Below are 20,087 nucleotides of genomic sequence, written 5' to 3'. Positions count from 1 at the left end.
GCAAGGAAGTTTCATATCAGCACACCCTCTGCTGCAGAGTGTAAATTTCATTATGGAAACTGATGCTTTTGGTCAACACTGGGTACTTCATGCAAGTAATGATGAGCAGTATTTGTCTGGGTTGCCTCCTGGTGGGCACTAAAAATGCACTGTTGCTTAGGTACAAGGGAAGATCAGAAAGTAGTGCACAATAATTTTATTACCAAGAAGTTTAATAGGTAAAAAGCAAAACACCTCACAAAGGAACTTACAACTGTTACCTACTCTTCTACATAGTACAAGGGAAGATCAGAAAGTAGTGCACAATAATTTTATTACCAAGAAGTTTAATAGGTAAAAAGCAAAACACCTCACAAAGGAACTTACAACTGTTACCTACTCTTCTACATAGTCACCAACATTCTCAACACACTTCTCCCATCGTGGTACCAGTTTCAATATGCCCTGTTCACAGAATCCCATTTGATTGAAGTATAGCCATCTGCAGACTGCTGATTTCACTTCCACTCTGTCAAAAAGCATTGACCAGCCAGGAGTTTCTTCATGAGACCAAACAGATAAAAGTGTGATGGTGCAAGGTCTGAACTGTATTGTCACAGAAGAAGCTGAGTAGCACTGTGGTGTAGTGGTTATGATGCTGAACTGTTGCATGGAGGGTCATGAGATCAAAACTCACCTGGACTGTACAATTTTAATTTCTATATTTGGTTTGAATACATTCTAGAAGTTTCCACAAATATCAAGAATCATTGTACTCAAATGTTCTGTAGCTGTATATATACTGTATGTGTTAATGGCCGGAGGCAGTTTGCTCCACACTCTTGTATGCGCAAGTGCTGAATAAACCTTCGTTAAGTGAAGTTAGTGTTCGTCATTCATCTAATTGCACCTTCTTCTACGTACAAGATGGTGGATGTTGGAGCACCTCCCAACCAAATCTGGCGATTTTCTCATGAACCAGAGCAGTAACTTGGGGGTGAATATTGTCATGAAGTAGTTTGACACTGTCAGCATTGACGTTGTGGTGTTTGTTGTGTAGGACATGATGTAACTTAACCAAGGTTTTGATGTAGGCTGCAGCATTCACAGTGTTCCTGTGTTCAGCAAAGTCCACCAATAACACACCATTTATATCCCAGAACACTGTCACAAGCACTTTCCTAGCACTCTGAGTCACTTTGAATTTCTTTCATATTGGAAAACCAGCATGTTTCCAGTCCATAGAGGCCTGTTTGGTTCTTGGCATGCTGTCATATTCCCATGACTCACCACCAGTGATGATTGTTTTGAGAAAGTGATGCCCTTCTGTTGTGCAATGCATTACATGAGCCAAGCTTGTCAACATCTTGGAAATGTTTTGGTATAGGGTATATGTCCATATGAAATTCTTTGTTCAGAATGTCTGATATTATCACCCCTCAAAGCTTGTACCTTTCTTCCTGGCTCACCGTTTATATACAGTATGTACAATTTATCTGAAGACATCAAAATATCTTAAAAACTACACATCAGATTGAAAAAATTTACAGTTGAAATTTGTTTGTCTCAATGGGGAATATACAGTGATATGGAATTTCACTGCCAACCACACCCTATGTGTTGGGGTGCGGAGGGGGAGGGAAGGAAGTTTGAAACTTCAATGGGAACCCTCATTTTTTATTTCAGATTTAGATTCTATGGACAAAAATACATAAGTTTTCTCTGAAATATTTTTTCATTTCATGACAGATGATGCTGTAGTCAGAAAAATCAAAATAAGTAGAAAATTGTATGTTTCAAAAGGTTATCCAATGACACTTGAATTAACATCCCCCCTCCCCCCCCCCCCCCCCCCCCCAGCCACCCCAATCACCATACTGTGAGGGTTGTTGTTGTTGTGGTCTTCAGTCCTGAGACTGGTTTGATGCAGCTCTCCATGCTACTCTATCCTGTGCAAGCTTCTTCATCTCCCAGTACCCACTGCAACCTACATCCTTCTGAATCTGCTTAGTGTATTGATCTCTTGGTCTCCCTCTACGATCTTTACCCTCCACGCTGCCCTCCAATACTAAATTTGTGATCCCTTGATGCCTCAAAACATGTCCTACCAACCGATCCCTTCTTCTAGTCAAGTTGTGCCACAAACTTCTCTTCTCCCCAATCCTATTCAATACCTCCTCATTAGTTACGTGATCTACCCACCTTATCTTCAGCATTCTTCTGTAGCACCACATTTCGAAAGCTTCTATTCTCTTCTTGTCCAAACTATTTATAGTCCATGTTTCACTTCCATACATGGCTACACTCCATACAAATACTTTCAGAAACGACTTCCTGACACTTAAATCTATACCCGATGTTAACAAATTTCTCTTCTTCAGAAACGATTTCCTTGCCATCGCCAGTCTACATTTTATATCCTCTCTACTTCGACCATCATCAGTTACTTTACTCCCTAAATAGCAAAACTCCTTTACTACTTTAAGTGTCTCATTTCCTAATCTCATACCCTCGGCATCACCCAATTTAATTTGACTACATTCCATTATCCTCGTTTTGCTTTTGTTGATGTTCATCTTATATCCTCCTTTCAAGACACTGTCCATTCCGTTCAACTGCTCTTCCAAGTCCTTTGCTGTCTCTGACAGAATTACAATGTCATCGGCGAACCTCAAAGTTTTTACTTCTTCTCCATGAATTTTAATACCTACTCCGAATTTTTCTTTTGTTTCCTTTACTGCTTGCTCAATATACAGATTGAATAACATCGGGGAGAGGCTACAACCCTGTCTCACTCCTTTCCCAACCACTGCTTCCCTTTCATGCCCCTCGACTCTTATAACTGCCATCTGGTTTCTGTACAAATTGTAAATAGCCTTTCGCTCCCTGTATTTTACCCCTGCCACCTTCAGAATTTGAAAGAGAGTATTCCAGTTAACGTTGTCAAAAGCTTTCTCTAAGTCTACAAATGCTAGAAACGTAGGTTTTCCTTTTCTTAATCTTTCTTCTAAGATAAGTCATAAGGTTAGTATTGCCTCACGTGTTCCAACATTTCTACGGAATCCAAACTGATCATCCCCAAGGTCCGCTTCTACCAGTTTTTCCATTCGTCTGTAAAGAATTCGCGTAAGTATTTTGCAGCTGTGACTTATTAAACTGATAGTTAGGTAATTTTCACATCTGTCAACACCTGCTTTCTTTGGTATTGGAATTATTATATTCTTCTTGAAGTATGTGGGTATTTCGCCTGTCTCATACATCTTGCTCACCAGATGGTAGAGTTTTGTCATGACTGGCTCTCCCAAGGCCATCAGTAGTTCTAATGGAATGTTGTCTACTCCCGGGGCCTTGTTTCGACTCAGGTCTTTCAGTGCTCTGTCAAACTCTTCACGCAGTATCTTATCTCCCATTTCATCTTCATCTTCATCTACATCCTCTTCCATTTCCATAATATTGTCCTCAAGTACTTCGCCCTTGTATAAACCCTCTATATACTCCTTCCACCTTTCTGCCTTCCCTTCTTTGCTTAGAACTGGGTTGCCATCTGAGCTCTTGATATTCATACAAGTGGTTCTCTTCTCTCCAAAGGTCTCTTTAATTTTCCTGTAGGCAGTATCTATCTTACCCCTAGTGAGACAAGCCTCTACATCCTTACATTTGTCCTCTAGCCATCCCTGCTTAGCCATTTTGCACTTCCTGTCAATCTCATTTTTGAGATGCTTGTATTCCATTTTGCCTGCTTCATTTACTGCATTTTTATATTTTCTCCTTTCATCAATTAAATTCAACATTTCTTCTGTTACCCAAGGATTTCTATTAGCCCTCGTCTTTTTACCTACTTGATCCTCTGCTGCCTTCACTACTTCATCCCTCAGAGCTACCCATTCTTCTTCTACTGTATTTCTTTCCGCCATTCCTGTCAATTGTTCCCTTATGCTCTCCCTGAAACTTTCTACAACCTCTGGTTCTTTCAGTTTATCCAGGACCCATCTCCTTAAATTCCCACCTTTTTGCAGTTTCTTCAGTTTCAATCTGCAGTTCATAACCAATAGATTGTGGTCAGAATCCACATCTGCCCCTGGAAATGTCTTACAATTTAAAACCTGGTTCCTAAATCTCTGTCTTACCATTATATAATCTATCTGATACCTATTAGTATCTCCATGATTCTTCCAGGTATACAACCTTCTTTTATGATTCTTGAACCAAGTGTTAGCTATGATTAAGTTATGCTCTGTGCTCTACAAGGCGGCTTCCTCTTTCATTTCTTCCCCCCAATCCATATTCACCTACTATGTTTCCTTCTCTCCCTTTTCCTACTGACGAATTCCAGTCACCCATGACTATTAAATTTTCGTCTCCCTTCACTACCTGAATAATTTCTTTTATCTCGTCATACATTTCATCAATTTCTTCATCATCTGCAGAGCTAGTTGGCATATAAACTTGTACTACTGTAGTAGGCATGGGCTTTGTGTCTATCTTGGCCACAATAATGCGTTCACTATGCTGTTTGTAGTAGCTAACCCGCACTCCTATTTTTTTATTCATTATTAAACCTACTCCTGCATTACCCCTATTTGATTTTGTATTTATAACCCTGTAATCACCTGACCAAAAGTCTTGTTCCTCCTGCCACCGAACTTCACTAATTCCCACTATATCTAACTTTAACCTATCCATTTCCCTTTTTAAATTTTCTAACCTACCTGCCCGATTAAGGGATCTGACATTCCACGCTCCGATCCGTAGAATGCCAGTTTTCTTTCTCCTGATAACGACGTCCTCTTGAGTAGTCCCCGCCTGGAGAACCGAATGGGAGACTATTTTACCTCCGGAATATTTTACCCAAGAGGACGCCATCATCATTTAATCATACAGTAAAGCTGCATGTCCTCGGGAAAAATTACGGCTGTAGTTTCCCCTTGCTTTCAGCCGTTCGCAGTACCAGCACAGCAAGGCCATTTTGGTTAATGTTACAAGGCCAGATCAGTCAATCATCCAGACTGTTGCCCCTGCAACTACTGAAAAGGCTGCTGCCCCTCTTCAGGAACCACATGTTTGTCTGGCCTCTCAACAGATACCCCTCCGTTGTGGTTGCACCTACGGTACGGCCATCTGTATCGCTGAGGCACGCAAGCCTCCCCACCAACGGCAAGGTCCACGGTTCATGGGGGAAGACTGTGAGGGTAAGAGTGTCAATTTTTCTTAACTTTTAATGGGAAACCCCATTCTCAACATTATTTTCCTCTGACCCATCAAAAGTTGTAAAATAATTGCCTGCCCTGTGTCATTGGATAGATTGTTGAAACGCAATTTTCTTCCCATTTTGATTTTTCCAATTACAGTGCCATCTGCCACTTAACAAAAAAACATTTCAGCTAATACTTATGTATTGTTTCCATAGAATCCAAATCTGCAATAAAACTTGGGGGTTCCTGTTTAAGATTTCAAAGTTGCCCCCTGCCCCAAGACACAGGGTGTGATGGGGATTTGAGTTTGGTATCACTAGATGTCCCCCTCCAAGACGAACAGATTTTTATTATAATTTTTTTATGTCCAGTGTATTGTTTTCGATGTCTTCAGATGAATTGAACAGCCTGTATATACATTTTCATTTTCATTTTCATTGGCATAATTAGAATTAAGAGCATTATTTTGGAAAATTTGAATCCTCAATAACTGCTAGGTGATTATTGGAATGTGAAACACTGTCATTAATATTTATGCAAAGGCTGTTAAGATTTCATAAATTAGGTATGTAAGTGCCTTCAGTATTAGCTGTATGTATCATCTTCTTAGTACATTTTTTGTCATTCATTTGGTAAACAGCTTTCCATATTTCTCGTATTTTCTATACACATAAAGTGGGCCTATAAATAACTGTTATGCATTTTTTTAGCTTTAAATATAATTTTTCTCAAAAAATTCTCTCCTACTGTTTGAAGTAATTGCAAAATGGACTGGTGTTTGTAGTTTTCCTTATGTACAAAGGACACAGTGGACCTGCAGTAAGTTTATATATCAATTATGAACCACAGCTAACTTTTTTGATAATAAAGCTTAAGACAAAACAGTGTTACTAGATGGTCATGGTCCGATTTATTGTCAACACTACTAATGCAGTTTATTTGTTTCCTAGCAATGCTTTAATGCAACAGTATGAATGTTATGGTACCGTATATTTTTGTTGGTTATGTTGCCATTTGCATACAGGACACCTATTAATTTGGCCACTAGAACTAGATCTGAGTTATGGTACACCCTGGGTAGAAAAATTATAAAAATTGATAAACTAATAAAGATATTCTGAAAAGTTGTAAGGCAGCCACACGAGAAAATTTATTAGGTATATCACTTTGAGGAACAAGTTAAAAACTAACTAAACAACACTTGCTCAAAGAGTTGAGTTGAAGAGCAAAAGTTCAACATTTTGTGTGTTGTCACCTACATTATAAAGATAAACCATTAGCAAAATTGAGGTACCTTCCCTGTTGCAAAATGAGTGCACTCACACAAAATGTGCATATTAACACATGTACACACAAGCACTGCAAATGGTGGATATTCTTGCAATAGGATGAAACCATACATCAAACGGCAATATTTTACCTGAAGACATGTTAGCAGCACTTCATTTCACCTCTCTGGCTAGATAGGGTGATGAGACTGTTGGATACTAAGTTATATAACTACAGTTTGTTTTCCCTCACTTCCATTCACATCTCTCAATGATGCATGATCCTTCTCCTGGCCACAGGGCTACAGCAGGTGATTTTGTTTTTCGAAACTGTAACTATTGTAAATGTCTCTTTGGTTGCTGCATCTTCCAGTTTATAAACATGTGTCATTGATCTAACATCCTCAAAATTGCATACATCTCCCTCCACATCATAAACCAAACTTGTTGAGTGGGCATATTCTGAAAACATGACTGGGACAAATCAGTGAGCATAAACATCATCTCCCAGCTTACACTCATCAACATACCCAGTATGTAATTGTGATACCTGCATCATAGGTTAAAATTTTGTTTGAAAAATGAAATCACTAGCAGTATTTTGTCAGTCTGTTGTAAATCTAAATTAACTTTGGGCCTCTGAGCATTCAGGGTGGCAGCTGATTCCACTCTTGTGTAATGACTGAAACTGGCTCCACACCAAGTACTGCAAAGTCTTGCTTCGCATTTTGTTGCACTTGGGCAGCTGGTGAAAGTGATGGATGAGTGACTGACCAGATGGTGTTTATGATCAGACAAGAACCTCTATGCTTGATGCACCATGAGAAATCACTGTCAAATGAACAGTAGTTGCTAACCAGTCTTGGTGCAGCAACTGGAATGGGACTTATTCTGTAGTTGCTTATGGCCAGCCTTATCACCTCATAGTGATCAGTGTTGATCTTTTAGACTGGCAGATCTTGCTGATGAGTATGTATTTATTTTTTACAATAAAAAAATAAGTAACCACATGAAGGCTTTATAAATTGGGGCATGTGTTTTTTAAAAGATCTTCAAGCTGAATGCATAAGACACTTCAAAATGCTAAGTGTTTTGAGGAACCACATTTTAGGTCCCTCAGTTATGGCATCCAAGTGTGTTTGTAATACAACCTGAGGCCCAGAAACCTAAGCAAATCCCTCACCTACAGAATACTGTTCATCATGACTGAAATTGACAGTAAATGCTCCTAGGATTCCACTGCTAACCTGAAACTGCTGCACCATCTACTCCTTCAGCCCCTTCATGAATACCTGTAATTGATATGTTGATATTACAGAGGTGAAGGAGGAGCAAACTATCACATCATCTACAAACAAATAGCCTATACTGGCTGCTTAATCATGGACATAAAGCCAAAGTGTTAACACTGAGGATGCTCCCCTGAGAGACTGTCTTAGAGAATTTCCCATCATGATATCTGAAGTAGTTAAAAAACAAGAAGAAACACAAAAAGATGAGAAGAAATGCCCGAAGTTCCCAATAATGAAGTGTTCCTGCAATATTATGCCTCCAAGTCGTATTGTAAACCTTCCCAAGATTTAAAAAAAATAAAATAAAATAAAATAAAAAATAAAAAAAAAGCCTACTTAATGATTCCTCCATAGGATAGCCTCCGTATAATTATGTCCAGCAGGAGAAAATTGTCAATGGTGGTGAGATACAATATGTGATCAAAAGTATCCAGACACCTGGCTGAAAATGACTTAAAGTTCGTGGAACCCTCCATCGGTAATGCTGGAATTCAATATGGTGTTGGCCCACCCTTAGCCTTGATGACAGCTTCCACTCTCGCAGGCATAAATTCAATCACATGCTGGAAGGTTTCTTGGGGAATGGCAACCCATTCTTCATGGAGTGCTGCAATGAGGAGAGGTATCAATGTTGGTCAGTGTGGCCTGGCACGAAGTCAGCGTTTCAAAACATCCCAAAGGTGTTCTATAGGATTCAGGTCAGGACTCTGTGCAGGCCAGTCCATTACAGGGATGTTATTGTCATGTAACCACTCCACCACAGGCTGTGCATTATGAACAGGTGCTCGATCATGTTGAAAGATGCAATTGCCTTCCCCGAATTACTCTTCAACAGTGGGAAGCAAGAAGGTGCTTAAAACATCAATATAGGCCTGTGCTGTGATAGTGCCACACTAAACAACATGGGGTGCAAGCCCCTCCATGAAAACATGATCACGCCATAACACCGCCACCTCCGAATTTTACTGTTGGCACTACACATGCTGTCAGATGACATTCACCAGGCATTCGCCACACCCACACCCTGCCATCGGATCTTGTATACCGTGATTCGTCTCTCCACACAACATTTTTCCTTTGTTCAGTTATCCAATGTTTATGCTCCTTATACCAAGCGAGGCATCGTTTGGCATTTACTAGGTGATTCGTGGCTTATGAGCAGCCACTTGACCATTAAATCCAAGTTTTCTCACTTCCCACCTAACTGTCATAGTACTTGCAGTTGATCCTGATGCGGTTTGGAATTCCTATGTGATGGTCTGGATAGATGTCTGCCTATTACACATTATGACACTCTTCAGCTGTTGGCAATCTCTGTCAGTCAACAGACAAGGTTGGCCTGTACGCTTTTGTGCTGTACGTGTCCCTTCATGTTTCCACTTCACTATCATATCAGAAACAGTGGACCTAGGGATGTTTAGGAGTGTGGAAATCTTGCATACAGACTTATGACACAAGTGACACCCAATCACCTGACCACGTTCAAAGTCTGTGAGTTCTGCATAGCACCCCATTCTGCTCTCTCACTATGTCTAATCACTACTGAGGTCCCTGATATGGGGTACCTGGCAGTAGGTGGCAGCACAATGCACCTAATATGAAAATGTATGGTTTTGGGGGTGTCTGGATACTTTTGATCACATAGTGTATCTCGTGAACCCACAATGGAACTGCTGAAGAGCTGTCTGAATTAAAGAACCCAGCCACAAACGTAGTTCCCAATTATTCAGTCTAAGGTCTTTCACAGACAGTTAATAATGGCAACACTACAACGACCACTGCTGTCTTTCCCTAATTCTGGGTACATTTTTTGTAATCTACATCAAAGGAAATGAGATACTGCTCAATACTCCTATCTAGCACGCTTTGAATTGAATTGATTATTTCTAAAAGGGGACAACTCATGATTGATAAATTATTCACGAGAGGGAATAGTTATTCCACACCAATTGTTTAACAACTTAATGCAATTTTATTTCTGCAGTATGGAACCATTAATTTTCTGGACTGTGTAGGGCTAATATCATGATTCTTAACATCTGAAGTTCTCTCTTTACAGCAATAAAAGAAGCAAATGTATTCTAATACATTTATTTCAATTATATAATAGTAAGAACATATAATTAATTAATGGCAGTATTTATGGCACAATAAATGTAATATAAAGTAAATATCTCTGCTCTGGGCATACTATCACACAGAAAAATGCATTACTTCCATATGTAATCATGTAATGAAACATGTGTAAAAGATATCCAAATAACTTACAATTTCTCAATGCTTTTCAACCAAAACCACTGATTATGTTTAGGTTAGCATAAAACTCTTCAATGTTCACAAAACTGTACCAAGTTCATACAAAATGAATAAAAAATGATTGTGCACTTGTTGACAAAACTGTCTTAAGTTTATACAAAAATAATACAAAACATCTTAAGGAGATGATTGACCACTTGTTTATGTTTAGGTTAGCATAAAACTCTTCAATGTTCACAAAACTGTACCAAGTTCATACAAAATGAATAAAAAATGATTGTGCACTTGTTGACAAAACTGTCTTAAGTTTATACAAAAATAATACAAAACATCTTAAGGAGATGATTGACCACTTGTCCACAACTCTAGGCTGCTCATGTTAATGTTATCTGTGGACTAGTTAAGAGTTTGCAACAAAAACCACTGACTGGTCCAGCATGACTCCAGGAGTGCCACACATTTATTTCTTAGACATAATGATTCTTGGAGTTGTCCCATACCAGAAACTATTAAAACAATTTGATATTTCACTCTGGTCTCTACAAGTGGAAAGGCAATGATGATGTCCAGTTTTGGTTCCAATCAATCCATCTATGCCTCAATAAACCAAAACTGACAAAATCTGCATTTCCAATTTTGAAGCCATAATCCTCTTTCATCAGTGGTTCAGTTATATATTTACTGTTTTAAATAAATTAATCCTTGATCCAAAAGCAACCTACTTGCTGCTGCTGCAGTACAAAGAGAATATAGCTTTTCAGATGGTAACATACCTTAGCAGATCTTTGTATATTAACTTTGTTGTTTCCAAGTAGGGATTTATGTTATCTTCATATTGGCACCATTTTCCTCCAAGACAGAGATGCTTAAAGATCTGGAAAATAAACTGTCCCCGCTCCTGTTCAGAAAAGATATCATAATTTTCACTTTCACTATCCAGAAGTACCTGAAATTGAATGATTCTAAATCAGCAGGTCTCACCATATACCATTATCTTTAAATACATAAACTACAGGTAAAATTGGTAGACTACAGGCAATAAAATTAATTTTTCTGGAATAATATTATGTGCTTCTCTTTTTCCCTCTACTCTAGAATTTTAAGAATCTCTACATTAGAAACATGAGAATTCTGGCCCTTTGCTCAGCTTTTGCAAGTAAATTATAACTTACAATTTTGAGTCAAAACATTATGGCCACTGCCTACCACAAGACTGAAAGCCAGCTAGTGATGATGCAGGTACTTAACATGATAAAGAAAGCATATAAGTGGAGCAGAGATGAACAAGAAATCATTCTAGCTACGGAATGGGCTGCAAATTGGGAAACGCCCTGTCCTGAACAAGTTTTGACAAAGGACTAATTGGCATGACCCAGTGCCTGGAAACTAGCATCTCAGAAATGGTGAAACTGAGCAGCTGCTTGCATCCCTCTGTTGTGAGCATCTACAGAAAGTGCTTGGAGGACTGTGAAACCACAAGGAGGCAATGAGGTGTTGAACACCCATGCCTTATCACAGAACATGGATAAGCAAGATGGGCAGTGAGTGGTGGCAGATCTGATGACAGAATAAAATGCTGGTGTAGGCACAAGTGTACACAGAGTACACCATTCAGCATACAATTTTGAACATGAGCATCCACAACAGACAGCCCCACATAGTTCCATGCTGACCCAATGATATCACCAATTACAATTTCAGTAAAATACAGTTATCACCAAGTCTGGACCCGGGATCAATAGAAAAAATGTCGTGTTGTTAGATGTATTGCATTTGTTATTACATCAGTTCAATGGTCTTGTTTTGATATGCAGTCCTAAAGATAAACAGGTGCTCAAAAAATGCATGGATGCAGACATGTAGAACAGTTTCAGTCAGGACCGTGGTAGTATCTACTAACTGCAAGGACCATGATAGATGAGGACTATGAGAACTTTACAACATACCACTCATATCCTTTCATATTTATCTCTTCCGTGATGGCAATGACATCTTCCAACAGGAAAACTGTCCATATCACAAGACCAGAATCATACTACAGCAGTTTCAGGAGCTTGATAGTGAATTCACAATGATATCTTGGTATCAAATTCGCCTGATTAGAAAATGATGGAACACGTTAGTACACTACTGGGTGCCAGCTTCTCACCCACAAATCACTGGAGTCTGGAGCAGTGTGATACCTGTGCGTGTACATCTGGTGCCACATATTTCTGGAAACCTACCAATGACTTGTCAAATTCAGGCCTTGCAGAATAGCTGCTGCATTGAATTTCAGAGATTGAGCAACACAGTATAAAGTTCAGGGTCATAATATTTTGGCTCATTAATGTATACATCACACACAAATTCTATACAATAAAAAACATTTTTCAGTTAAAAGCTTAGCCACTTCATACCAAGCTCTCTTGAGCAATGTTATGACCATAAAGAGTGGAATCAATATAAACACTAAGGGTAAAGTGGAGGTGTTGATCCATAGATAGACACAAAAACTGGAATGTTGTAGTTCAACTTAAAAGCTTTCATTCTCCTTCGGAGCATGTATGCAAGTGTGCACTCATATATGAGTGTGCGTGCATGTGTGTTTGCGCGCGTGTGCCCACACAACACACACACACACACACACACACACACACACACACACACACATACATGACAACATTGTTCTGGCACTTTGGCATGACTGCAGTGAGGGTCGAAGCAGGTGAACTAAACTAGAAAGAGGGTGGGTAAGGGAGTGGTGAAAGGGTGAAAGGAAGGGAAGAGCAAGAGCTAAGGAAGGGATGGACTTGGTAGGAATACAGCATTAGAGAGAGATAGCTCTAGTGCAGGCAGAGGTAGCAGCATTTTGGACTGATGAAAGAGGATACAAGGATTAGGAGTGGAGAAACGGGATAGAATAGATGGAGATTGCTGAAAAACATAAGCTGATGATGACAGGGAAGTTACAACAAGGTCAGAATTGGGTGAAGAATAGGAAATAATGGAGGTCAAGGTCATGGGGTCTCTAGAACTAAAGGATGTATTGACAGAAAGCATTCACTTATGAAATCAGAAGCTGGATTTGAGAGATAGTTTCCAGATGGCAGATGTCTTGAAACAACCTTTCATCCAGATAGACAGTTGATGGTGGTGTTCCCAACATCAAAAATTATGCTAAGGTTGGAGAGAAGCGGTGCATGATGTAGTTTCCTTCACATGTGGTGTTGCCACTGTTAGGCTATAATAAGCCTGTGACAGGATTGGAATACAATATGCTAGGTGAGTGCATGGAACAGGTCTTGCAGCACTCCAACAGATATGATGCACATGGCAAGGGGATTGAAGTAGGAGACAGATAAGGGCAAACCAAACATTTTGCAGGCTGAGTGGACAGGAAACACACTTGGGTGAAGCCGTAGGTTTTACGTTGAGATAATAAATGCATTCAGCAAATTTTTTTGTGAGCGCTGCAAGTGGAGGATGTCAAGTCTTACATAAATTACTTACGAATGGATGAAAGGACATTTTAGTATTTGCTCAGTAAAGTGGCTCCTCATATTACAAAACAGAATACTCCATTCAGAAATGCTATATATGCAGAAGATAGGCTCACCATAACACTGCAATTTCTTGCCACTGGAGATGCTCCTCTGGCTAACAATACAGCACTCAATATCACAGTGCACATTAAGCAAAATAATTCAAGAAACATTCAAAATGATTTAGAAAGCACTGAAGGAGGAATATCTGCAAATAAATGTTTAGTACACTATATGGGCATTAAGAACTATTTTTACTTTTGAATAATATAATTAATAGAATTAGTGTTCCAACAACTAAAAAATTAAAAAAAAAAGCATGAAACAGATGAAGCACTTTTTAACTTGTGGCATCCAGAGTTCAAAAATAGGCAAAGTAGAATAATTCTTTCTTCTCTATTTTGGCTAACTAAAAAGCTGCCTGTATATTTCCAGGTGTAGAGGTGGATGGCTATAGCTGTGATTGTGGATTTGAAGTCACTTGTAGTATATCCCACCTGCCCATCAGCACACGATTAATAACATGCCTTGTGCCCCCTACTCACCCCAACCTGGGTGAAAGCAAGGTTATAAAAAGAGTTGAAGGAACACACCACCTAAACACATTTACAAACACACTTCAGACATCAAATAGCCATAGCGTTGCCAGTGCTCCAAGCAGTTACCTTTCACATTGCAGGGAACAGAAGACAAATGACTTTTATGGTCAAAACTATGGCAAATCCCTAAATCTGATCATATTTCTTTGACAAAAGACAAGATTTGACAAAGTTTCATATTATGCTGTCATATTTATTTGACAAAAATATTTGACATATCAACTTTGACAAAGAAATACATAAGTGTAATACTGGCCTTAGGAATGTGGGAGGGTGTGGTACTGGAGATCTGCTTGTGGATGAAGATTAGGTGGCAGCACCTGACTGTGAAGATATTCATTAGACTTTCTGCATACTGGGCATAGGATCTGTCATTTCTGTATATACACTACAAATGGATGGTGCCTTTGTACAGAAGATACTTTTTGGTGCGGAAGGGGTGGATGCTAACAATGTTTGTGACTGATGAGTTTCATATAGAAGAAGGTTTTATGGATTTATCAGAGAGTTAGAGCCTAATGTCCAAGAAAGTGGCATATTGAGTTCAAGAAGACCAGGTGATACTGACAGGAGAATCCTGCGGAGGAATGAGAGCAGAGCTCTTGGTCTTGGGTCCAGATCTGAACATCATCAACAAAACTGATTATATGAGGTGCTTAGGAACTTGGATGGCTATGAAGGATACCATTATGCGTATCAGAGTGTAATGTTGTACCACAGATTTGTTTGTATGTCTTTGAACCGAATGAGAAATAGTTTAGGGTAGAATTAAAACTTGTCACCAATATAAGAGGGATGTGGTGAGTTTGTAATCAGAACAATGTATATGTGGCTAACATTTTATAGAGCAAAGGCCATAAGACAGAAGGTGTCAATGTGTAGGGAGGCAACATCAACAGCAAACAGCAAGGAGATGGGTAGAAACTGGGTAGAAATTGCAGACAGAATTACGCAAACTGGCCGCCTCCCTCTGGGCTGCTGCTACCTACCCATTCACCCTTCTTTCTCCCTCCTTCTTGCCTTCCTCTTCCTCTAAGCATCCCACCTGACACTACTCCACCACAATCAGTCCACCTGCCAAAAAGTATCATTGGAACTGTTAGTTCAGGTGGCACCATGCAGGGGCATGTGAAGAGAGGAAGAGAGGAGAGAGGGGGAGGCTGTGTGAGAGAGAGAGACAGAGAGAGAGAGAGAGAGAGAGAGAGAGAGTGGAATTACTGTAGCTTGTCAAAGGATAACTCTGAAAGCTAGCAAGTTTTCTTTCTTTTGTGTGTGCCTATTGAGAACTCAATGATTCTGCTTTTTGGTGGGTGATCTTCTTTAATCCAAAAGTATTTACAAAATATAAAATTATTTGGTGACTGGGGCTAATTTTGATAATGTGGCTGTAAGGATAAACAATGAGTGCTTCAATCTCACAGAAAATTACTTCTGATACTGATTGGATGTGTAAAAAACATAAACAGCTTCATATTGAAATTTAAATTTCACCAGTATTATTCCAGCAAGTTTGCCACTCAAATATGGCCTGACTGTTTGGTCATATGTTAACAGAGAAATTATCCAAACTAATAATAAACTATAATACTTTTGTACAAATAATGTGAATGTCTAGTCATTATACATTAATAGCAATGAGAGGAGTTGTTTCAGTGGACGTGGTATGCAGCAGTCAGCACAAAAGCATAACAAAATTTTGGCAAGAAAGGGGTCACAGTAATAACTCATCAACCACACCTAGAAAACTATGTGAATGGGCATTTTTTGATTATTGCAGATAAATTACAATAAAAATTCTCAAAAGGAAATTTAACCTCTACAAAATAATTATGCATTAAGTACAATGATGTTACTACCTCCCACAGAGTATGAAATCAGTAAAACTGCACCAAACTAACAAAATCAGTAGACTTAGATGAAGCACCAATGTGTGTGCTGAAACAATGCATACAGATTATGCAAGGTTTCTTAATAAACATGTTAAATGAGTCATTTACACCAGGAAAGTTTCCAGACTATATAAAACAGGTAAGAGTTTTGCCTCTGCAACAGGAAGGTAATGCATAAGACACAGAAAAACACTGACCTATTTCCCTGCTGTCATCATTCTCAAAAATTATTAAATCAATTATGAAAGACAGATTATCTATTACCTTCCAAGTGAATCACAGTTTGGTTCCCAAACTGGTAAAAGTCAAGAATCAGTGAAAGGAAAATTCTCAAAAATTGTATTTGCTGTTATTGACAAAAATGAGTGTGTCACAGGTATATTTTAGATATTCTTAGGCTTTTGGCATTATTGGCCATAATATTCTACTAAATCAGCTGGAATCACTAGGAATAAGAGGCTTAGCTAATGACTGGTTCCAATCATATCTAGCAGGTAGGGTACAAAGGGTAGAGGTACATATACCGCAAATAAGGTCACACTTTTAGTGAACCACCTATCAGAACCAAATTACATTGATACAGGAGTTCCTCAGAGTAGTATATTAGGAGCAACATTGTTTCAGACATACATCAATGACTTTTCAATATTGTTAGTCATGAGGAATAAATTTTCTTTGCTGATGACAGCATTATTATAATCACTGAGAAAATGAGAGACCTCTTTACAGAGAAGGCAAATGAAACCCTCAAGGAAGTTTACAACTGGCCAATAAGTAATGAAGTGACATTGATAAGGAAAACAAATATCACAAATATCAGTTTGAAAAAGGAAAATGATATTGTTAAATAAAATGTAGCTAACACTTCTGTAGAATGTGTAACAAGCACAAAATTTCTAAGAATGAATATTGATTCTCAGTTAAAGTGGTGTGAACACATAATACCTCCAAACAGAATGTCATCACCATGTTATGCCCTTAGAGTCTTGTCATCAGGGTGTAACAGCCAGTGCCTTTCAGTTACATACTATTCATATGTATACTCAGGACTTAGCTATGGAATTCTTTTGTCGACAACAAGTGCACAAAACATGAAAAAAAGTTTCATGCTACGGAAAAGGGCTATAGCAATAATAACCACAAGCAATAGTCAAGCTCATTTTAAAGACATGATCACAACACTGGGGATTTTCACTGTACCACTTACTACTAGTACATTTACTACTCAGTTGTGCACATCAAAAACAAAATTGATAATTACGGTACTGCACAAACAGCTCTGTCCATTACCATGGAACAAAATCTAGACTGAACTAACTTTTAACAAGAATGAATAAACATAAAACTCAAAACAGCATTTTCTATCAAGAACTAAAAGTGTACAATAAAAAAGGACATTGAAGAATTTGCTAAAACACATTTATTTAAAAAGAAATTAAGAAAGTATCTCTTAAGCAATACATTCTATACACTGATGATCTCTTTAGATAACACACTGTAGTGGTTTGATAATAAATGTAATGCAAATAATAACAAAGATAATAAAACATTTAACATTTCATGTAACATTTTCACACTATATTTTTGCCTTCTTTTTTTCATTTTCTGGGAAACCATACTCCCAAACACATGCAGTGTATGATGCTAACACCTTATGGTCTTTCTGAGCTAAACATGCCAATCATTAAGGAGGGATGCTGACTTATTTTTCAGGCTAGCAAATGGAAAGTCATGGTACATAAAATGGAAACTTAACATCAACACTACAGCCCTGATATCAGCAGATAGTGTGTGTAATGTCACATTTTGAAATAATGTGTGTTTAGCATGTGTTGTGTGTGCAGTGACTGAGAGTGAGAAATGAATGAACATTAGTAAATGAATGAATATTAGTAAATGCCTTCTTTCCAAACCAGGATTGTACTCTAGCAATAAACTGAATGAGATAGCACAGTGTTAAACAGACTGACCTTGCATTCAGGAGGGTGGTGGCTTGAATCTTCACCTGGCTATCATGATTTGGGTTTCTGCAGCGATGCATGTGCGTACTTTCAAAAGACTGCATGCACAACAGCGCTGTGTTGTCTGCATAGGCCATATGAGCCTTGTGTGTGTGTGTGTGTGTGTGTGTGTGTGTGTGTGTGTATATCACTGTCAGAGCCTGCCATGGACTCCAGTCTACTTAAGGCTACCTGAGTGAGTACTGCTACAACTGTTTGTGTATATAAATGGTTCCTTCTGAATGTTACTTAGGTACTGTGTTCAAGTAGTTAATGCTTCCATGGAATAAAGTTGTGTTCAGTCTACTGGTCTTGTTGTACTTATGCCTAATGATAACACATTTGGCAATGAGTGTGGTCATGTTCTGCATGCAAATTTCTACTCTGATTTGTCCTCCATTTCTTCTCACAGTGGCTGAGGGTGTTACAGGGCACATTTTATGTCAGTTGGTTGAACAGCAAGAATCATTTGCCAAGGCATTGCACCACCAATCACAGGCACTAGACAATCAAACTCAGGTACTTCAATCAATAGCTTCTGTTTTGTCTAGTTGGCATGCTCTTCAGCCTCTGTTGCCTGCAGTTTTACACTCTGCAGCCCTTGTGGCTTCTCTGCCTCCCTTTTCTACATACTATGAGTCCACTGAGAAATGTGACACACATGAGAAACGTCTGCTACAACTTTTTCAAGCTTTTGGGATTCCTGGTATTATTTTATGTAGTCCCTTGTTCCTTTCATGGATATGTCCAAGTATCAGTGACAATGACATGGTTGTGCCAACAGTGATTACCAAAGTACAAAGGACAACTAAAACAAGCATGAAGATATATATGTCCAGTAAACCAGATAAAACCAGTAGATATGTCAATGAGTAGCTTGTAAGTTTCAGCACAGGGCACAAGCATGTAGAGGAATTCTCGCTTAAGTTTAAAAGAATAGTGGACCACACATTGGATAGATATGTACCCTTAGAACAGTTCATAATGGGAGGGAACCACCTTGGTATACAGTCACTGTAAAGCAACTTCTAAGAAACAGAGATTACTACACAATATGTGTGGAACAAAGCATGGGGATATAGATGGAGAGATGCTGAATGAAATGCATTTGGCTATCAGGAGAAAAATGCGTGATGCTTTCAATGACTACCATAGCAGAATATTGTCAAATAATATTTCACAAAATCCAAAGAAATACTGGTCATATATAAATGCTGTTAGTGGCACCAAAGTTAGTGTTTAGCCCCTATTGAATGAGACAGGAACTGAAACTGAGGGTGGTAAAGCAAAAGCTTAACTCCATTTTCATATAGTCCTTTACAAAGAAAACCCAGGAGAATTGCTCCAATTTAATCTTCATACATCTGAAAAGATGAATGAAATAAGTATTAGTGTCAGTGGTGTTGAGAAACAGCTGAAACTGTTAAAACAACAAAGTTCCAGGCCCTGATGGAATTCCTGTCAGATGCTATACTGAATTTGCAGCTGAAACAGGCCCTCTTCTAACTATAATCTATCGTAGATCCCTCGTAGATGCCCAGTTCTTGGAAAAAGGCACAGGTCACACTCGTCTACAAGAAGGATAGTAGAAGTGATCCACAAAATTACTGTCCAACATCCTTGACATTGAATTGTTATAGAATCTTAGAACATATTCTGAGCCCAAACATAATGAGGTATCTTGAACAGAATGACTTCCTCCATGCCAACCAGCATAGATTTTGAAAACACTGATCATATGAAACCCAACTTGTACTTTTCTCACAACTTACTGAAAGCTTTGGATCAAGGTATTCAGATAGATGCAGTGTTTCTTAATTTCTGAAAAGCATATGACTCAGTACCACACCTACTACATTTATTGTCAAAAATAGGATCATCTGGGGTATCAAGTGAAATTTTTGACTGGATTGAGCACATTTTTGGTCAGGAGGACACAGCATGTCATCTTAGATGGAGAGTCGTCATCAGATGTAGAAGTAATATCAGGTGTGCCCCAGGGAATCGTATTGGGACACTTACTGTTCTAGTTGATATTAGCGACCTTGTAGACAATATTAATAGTAAAATCAGGCTTTTTGCAGATGA

At 38.7% G+C, this 20,087-nt stretch overlaps 1 protein-coding gene across 1 annotated transcript in view; it reads right to left on the bottom strand.

Moving 5' to 3' along the window:
• Positions 1 to 20,087, bottom strand: part of LOC126234498 (cilia- and flagella-associated protein 300-like) — a 218,671-nt gene that overhangs the window by 96,316 nt on the left and 102,268 nt on the right. The window contains exon 4 of the mRNA XM_049943193.1: positions 10,761 to 10,933. Within this exon, the coding sequence (XP_049799150.1) occupies positions 10,761 to 10,933 (173 nt within the window). The remainder of the gene's footprint in view (positions 1 to 10,760; positions 10,934 to 20,087) is intronic.

Source organism: Schistocerca nitens, chromosome 2 (assembly GCF_023898315.1).
Source record: "Schistocerca nitens isolate TAMUIC-IGC-003100 chromosome 2, iqSchNite1.1, whole genome shotgun sequence".
In the NCBI taxonomy this organism is placed as follows: Eukaryota; Metazoa; Arthropoda; class Insecta; order Orthoptera; family Acrididae; genus Schistocerca; species Schistocerca nitens.
The sequence above is the reverse complement of the archived record's forward strand: the minus strand, read 5'-3'. Positions and strand labels throughout refer to the sequence as shown.